Source organism: Nicotiana tabacum, chromosome 7 (assembly GCF_000715075.1).
Source record: "Nicotiana tabacum cultivar K326 chromosome 7, ASM71507v2, whole genome shotgun sequence".
Lineage (NCBI taxonomy): Eukaryota > Viridiplantae > Streptophyta > Magnoliopsida > Solanales > Solanaceae > Nicotiana > Nicotiana tabacum.
In genome coordinates, this window is record NC_134086.1 from 57,803,601 (window position 1) to 57,810,624 (window position 7,024).

The window sequence follows — 7,024 nt, forward strand, 5'->3', positions numbered from 1 at the left end:
AGACTCCATATGCTCCAAAGTATACATGTAAAAGAAGAGAGAAATAAACAATTAGCAAAATAACTTAAGAGTTTAATTAACATATATATGCAAGGATAAGAAGGATTACTAAGTGGAACTTGATTTTTAACAATATATCAAGATCAAGATATGCAAAGAGGTCGTAGTGTCAGATTATTTTATGAAATTCCAGCCATATTTCTTATCATCAAACAAACACACAACAATCTGGACAAAATGCCGGAGATAAATACTTCCAGCTATTTAGACTAGTATCAAACTCTTAAGGGTAATGACTGAAATATAAACTTCCAATGATAATCACATAGCAACATGGACATATTTTATCAAGACATAAATGTCATCTTAATAAAGTTCGTCTACACTTTCAAATCCATTTACTAACCGGCACAAAGAAATAGAGCATAGGATTTCTATAGCCATGTTTCCTAAAGAAAAGAATTTTGGATAACTAATAACAATAAGTTCAAAACTTCGGCGAAAGCATATCAAGTCTTCGCTTAACGGTATGCATTTAGATAAATCTATTTTTAAACAAGTTGTTCGGAATCATAAGCACGATGTTTAGGCGAAAAGGTGCTAAATCACAATAGAAAATTAATCTTTTGCAAGGCAACTAGCTCATGGAAAATATCCTTCTTAAAATCATGGCATCTAATAGAAAAGTATTCAAAAGGAGATAGGTATTTTCTGTTGGACTGGAAATCAACAACCTGGCCCCTAAATCAAGAGCTGGTCGACATAGAGCAGCTGCAATCGAAGAAGAAGATGAAGAAGAGATGAAAGCAGAAGTGTCTCAAATGACCTATAGAATGGAAGACCAGCACATATAATTCAGAGGCTATCGGGCTCAAACAAGAAACTGGGCCAATATAACATATTGGTCCAAATAAACAAAATACTGAAAGCCCAAATATGTCATAAGGTCTAGCCCAATTTATTAACACATCCAATCCATTTTTGTAGCATAGTGGATACAGCTGGAAGGCACTTGTTCCTTCCAGAACATCAATATCCAAATGCAATTATAGATGCACATGTCATAGTGCAAACAATGAGTAGGATAACATATTAAAGAATGGCACACTTGTACTTAGTATAGCTGTAATTGTCCATAGTCATCATTCCTATTTTTTAGGTGTATAAATTTGCATTCTGTACAGCATATGTGGGATAATAAGAAAAAGAAATTTTCCTAAATCTCTACTTGGTATCAGAGCAGTAGATAACTGAAGCTTTTTTTTTCTTTCTCTTTTATTGAAATGGCACCAAACTCCATAGATGACTCCTCAAATATTTCTGCAGCTAGAACAATTAACCAACCAGCTGCTATCATCATCGATTCCACTCACCTCAATTACCTTCATTCATCTGATTCATCAAGAATGGTTCTTGTCAACTCAGTTTTTGATGGGAAAGGATATGGAGGATGGTGTAGAGCCATAATTATTGCATTTTCTGCCAAGAACAAACTTGGTTTCATCGATGGAACATTTTATCAACCAGATGCGACTTCCACTGATTTCAAGCATTGGAATCGCTGCAATGATATGGTTATATCATGGATTTTGAACTCTCTATCTAAGGACATAGCTGAAAGTGTCCTTTATTCTAAAATTGCAAATGAGATTTGGAAAGAACTTGAAGTTAGATTTGGGCAATGTAATGGAGCTCAACTTTATCAGTTACAAAAGGAGTTGAGTGATATAGTACAGGGAACCTCTGATATAGCAGGTTACTATACATAGGTGAAAAGGATTTGGGATGAGTTAGATACCTTGAATACTTGTGTGCATTGTACATATGTAGCTCCTTTAGATCTCATCATCATCACCTTCTGCAAGAGGCGTGAGCATGTGATTTTTGCCCTATATGAATTATTCCAACAAATTCAAAACAAAATAATTTCTTTCAGTGTCTGCAATTTTGTTGGATTTCGTGGCATTTTCTGTTAATTATTTGCATTTGTCTGTGCACGTTTATTTTATTTAATTCATGAAAAATACAAAAAATATGTTGCATCTGCATTTAGGATTTAATTTCAATATTTTTAGATTAATTAGCAAATTAATTTGTTTTATAAAAAATAAAAATCACAAAAATAATTCATTGTGCATTTTTACTTTTTAATTTTGAATTGTATAATTTTGCTTTAAATTTAGGATTTAATTAATTATTGTAAATACCATGTTGAGTGATTAATCTAATTGGGTAGGTTAATTTAGTTTAAAAATTATTATTAATTAATTTAGGTTTTATTTGAATTTTGGAAAAAGAAAAGAATTGTGAAATTGAAAAAGGAAAAAGAAAGAATGAAAAAAATCCAAATCTGGGCTCAAACCCAATTTAATTGTCCCAGCCCAAATGAAAATTACCCAATACCCGGCCCAAACCACCCTAACCCGGTCCGGTTTCCCCCCCCCCCCCAAAACCAAAACGACGTCGTTTCACGGGCAACAGATCAGGATCGTCGAGGTTTCTTGATCGGACGGTCCAGAAGCCCAGGTCCTTTAGTATTTAAATGTCCAAACCTGCCCCCACCCCTCACTCATCTCCCTCACAACCCGCCCCTGCCAAACCCTAACGACGCCGCCCCTAAATCCCCCCACCGTCGGAGGCGGCGCCACCACAAACCGACCTCAGATTAACACCAAATACCCTCCTCAACTCCCTCAGTCCAAATCTACAAGCACCTTCCATCGAACAAGCCCAGAACGTCTCGAATCTTGATTTGAAAGAAAACCCTAGCGCCTCCCTGTGTTCTCCGATGGCGGCGGCGCCTCGGTTCGACCCCAAAATCACACCCCTGAACCCCCGTCTCTCCCTCACCCTAAATCCCCACTTAGATTCCCTTGAATCACCCTAGAACTCTCCGAATGTTAAATCTGAGTTCGAACCCTAAAAATTCCGTCAAAGTTGTGGCATGTATGACCTTAAGCCTCCGATTTGCTCGAGTTTGAAGTCTGATTCAACATGAATTGATGCTGCTCATTTGTTCTTGACAATGAACAAGTGATTAGTGTCAGTTCCGCTGAAATCAAGGTGTCCGACGCCACTTCAGGTTTGCTAGGTTAAGTTTCCTTCCCTTCTATCCGAGTTTACCTTCTGTTCCTCTTCTTTTCTTCTAACTTTTTTTATGTTTTTTACCTTGACTGAGATTTGAACAAAGTTCTAAACCTAGGTTCTCTTAAGATTGATTTTGCGTTCGTATCTGTGTCATTGGCTTTTCAACTTTCTTTTTGAAGTTTATGGTCTGGTTAATTTTTTATTAGTGCCACGCTCAAATTTCTCATTTTTGTCTTTGTTTTGGTCACTGAGCTTAATTAGTTAGCTTAATTAGTTCCTCGTTTGTTTGTGATTGTTAATTAGTTGATTTGTTTGGTTTTTAATTTTTCTGAGTTCGTTTGGGTTTCGTCTTTGGGCTCTGAGGTCAGTCTAAGATCTCATGTTAAAGGCATTCTGTTTGGCCTGGTCTTGGAGGCCCCTTCGGAAATAAGGAGTATGTCTCGTTGTTTTCGTTTGTCCTGGGCCTCTTCTTGAGCCTAAAGGTTTATTTGTTGTTTATGTTAATCTAATGCTCCTCCCCCTTTCCCTAATAGTTGCATACCTCGGCCTTAAATCGCGTTAGTTCAATTATTTATGGTAATTAATTTGAGGCAAGCCATAATTAGACACTTAGTAACAAATGGCTCTTGTGTTAATTTCATAATATAGATGTAAAATAACAAATGTTCGTAGAGAAACCTTTAGGACCGTTTAAAAATACTATCATGGTTGTGGACACGTTCGCGTGACATAATTACGGTTTCTAAAAATAAAATTGGAATATGCGTTCGCGCAACTTCAAACAATTTCCTTTAACAATAGAAATAGTTGCTAATAGGCCTCTAGTCAATTTTACGAGTTTTGAAGCATGCCATCTACAATTTAGTTATTCATGGCCCTCATGTTAATAATCTAGATAAAAAATATGATAAATGTTGGTATTTTGCTCTAGGCACATTTAACACACTATCGTGATTGTGTATACGTCCGCGTAACTTCGGCCAAACTTTTGGCAATAATAAAGCATTATTAATTATGGACACGGTCGCGTGACATGATTTTTTGACGCGCCAAACAAATGGGTACACGTACGTGTGACCCGTTTCAAGATTTTTTTTATTTAAAAGCGGTTAAGAGGTGAAAGCACATAGGTTCCAAAATGAGAAAATAAACAATTTCGCAAGCCAAGTATAATCAAAAGCAACCGTACTAGAACCACGGAACTCGGGAATGTCTAATACATTCTTCCGGGTTAACAGAATTCCTTACCCGGATTTCTGTGTTCGCGGACCATAAATAAGAGTCAACTTCCTCGATTTGGGATTTCAACCGGTGACTTGGGACACCCTAAATTATCCCAAGTGGCGACTCTGATTTTTAATAAATAAACAATCCCGTTTCGATTGTTCTTTAATTGGAAAAACTCCCTTATATTTATACCCTTTACGAGTGTATGTAAAAAGGAGTTGTGGCAGATGGCAGGCTCATCCAATTCCTCATGGGACTTAATGATATCTATTCAGCTGTAAGGAGTAACATTCTAATGCTTACCCCTCTGCCTAGTGTCAATCAAGCCTACTCTCTTTTCATTCAAGATGAGAAACAAAGGGAAATTCATGTTGCACAACACCCTGTTGAAACTGCTTTTCTGGAAGGAAATCAGCAAACCTATTTTCAAAAGTATGCTAATAGGGAAGGAAAATTCAAAGCAAACCTTGAAGGAAAGAAGAGTAACCTGATGTGCAACTATTGCAAGAAACCTGGTCATTCCATTGATAAATGCTATAGAATCATTGGTTTTCCCTCCACTTTGAAGTTCACCAAATCCAGAAAATATCATGGAGGAACTCACAGCAATGCAGCAATCATGCATGAAGAAAACACATCTTTGTCAGCAAACACAATGGTAGAAAATACAGCAGGTAAAGTCATAACTCAAGAACAGTTCAGTTAGCTTTATCAACTTCTTCAACAAGGTACAACAGGGTGAGCAGAGTTCTGATGCAAATTCTAGTGCCAACTATGCTGGTAAAACCATCAATGCCCCTAATCTATATTGTCTTTCCTGTTTTCCTTACATGAATTCTACCTCCTGGATAATAGATTCAGGAGCTTCAAAACATATGACTTTGATCTTTCCATTTTATTTAATATAAAGCCTCTAACCAAATCTCTATACGTCAATCTGCCGAATTCATATAAGGTTAAGGTCAGTCAAGTTGGTAGTGTCCATGTTCTGCCAGATTTAATCCTAAATAATGTGCTGTATGTTCCAGATTTCAAGTTTAATCTAATTTCAGTTCACAAACTCACTAAACAACTCATGTGTACCTTGATTTTCTCATCTTTTCGTACATTCTTGCAGAGGTAGTTGGTGAAGTGAAGGAAGGTCTATATCTACTTAGTCCAGTTTCTCTAAGTTCCGGACTAGTTCATGGAAATCAATCATTTTTTCAGTCTTTTTTTTCTTGCAACAACTTTAAGAATCACATTGTGTCTCATTCAGTTTCTTGTTCAGCTAGAATCAACTCTAATGTAAGCCTATGGAACAAAAGATTGGGGCACATGCCCATATCTAGCATGCAAAATCTATCAAATTTTCATTTTCCTTCTCTTACCACATTTAATCATTCTTGTGATGTATGTTCTCAAGCTAGGCAGGCAAAGTTGTCTTTTCATTCAAGTCATATAAATTCAAATTCCATTTTTCAACTAATTCATGTTGATACTAGCTTGAGAATTTGTATGCTAGAACAAAAAGTAATACTTTTTCAGTTTTAAAATCTTTTCTAATAATGGTAGGAAGACAGTTTTCCACAAAAATTAAAATCATTCGTTCTGATAATGTTTTGGAATTAGGATCAGGATCTATTCTTTCAAAAAAAAATCCTCTAATGGAATTGTTCATCAAACCTCTTGTGTTTCCACACCACAACAAAATGGAGTGGTTGAGCGAAAACACAAACATCTTTTAGAGACATGCAGGGCTCTATTATTTCAATCTAATCTCCCCACCATGTATTGGGGTGATTGTTTGTTAACTGCTACTTTTCTAATAAATCGATTTCCCTCTAGAGTTCTTAATTTCAAACACCTTTAGAAATTCTTTTTGGAAAAGTTCCATCTTATGATTTTCTCAAATGTTTTGGTTGTCTAGGTTATGCATCTACTTTACCTCATCACAAAGCAAAACTTGAATCTAGATCTGTAAAGTGTATTTTTATAGGTTATTCTTTTGGAAAGAAAGGCTACAAATTGTTGGATCTTCAATCTAAAGCTATTTTTATTTCACGAGATGTTATTTTTTATGAGGACATATTTCCATTATTGTCTCCTTCATCTGAACAACCAATTTTTCCTAAAGAAGTTTCTACTATTCAAGACCCGAATCACTCTTTCTCTCCGTCTAATATCCATTTATCCACAGAGTCAGATTTTAACTCCCCTATACAACCTTCCATAACTTCACCTCACAACACTCCTACCTCATCTCCTATCTCCAAGGGTATTTCCTCTCCATCTTCCCTACCCCTTCCACTAAACTAAGGCGGTCTACTAGGGACCACAATCCACCATCATATCTGGCAGATTATGTGTGCAATGTTGTGTACTTGACTGATCTAACCAAATTTTGTCTTGCAGCACCAATCTCACCTACTACTATGAATTTCACGGATGTCTCTCCTACAAACCAGTCTTTTTTAACTCTATCTCTCACATCACTACAATCGCAGAAGAAGATGAAGAAGAGATGAAAGCAGAAGTGTCTCAAATGACCTAGAGAATGGAAGACCAATACATATGATTCAGGGGCTCAAACACGAAACTGGGCCAATATAACATATTGGTCCAAATAAACAAAATACTGGAATCCCAAATATGTCATAAGGTCTGGCCCAATTTATTAACACATCCAGTCTATTTTTGTAGAACATCAATATCCAAATGCAATTATAGA

The 7,024-nt window shown here is 36.2% G+C and overlaps 1 protein-coding gene across 1 annotated transcript; it reads left to right on the forward strand.

The window, feature by feature from the left end:
• The first annotated feature begins 1,283 nt into the window (after positions 1-1,283).
• Positions 1,284-1,769, forward strand: LOC107805410 (retrovirus-related Pol polyprotein from transposon RE1). The gene has a single exon (XM_016629445.2). The coding sequence runs from the start codon at positions 1,284-1,286 to the stop codon at positions 1,767-1,769; it is 486 nt and encodes a 161-aa protein (XP_016484931.2).
• Positions 1,770-7,024: the final 5,255 nt, after the last annotated feature.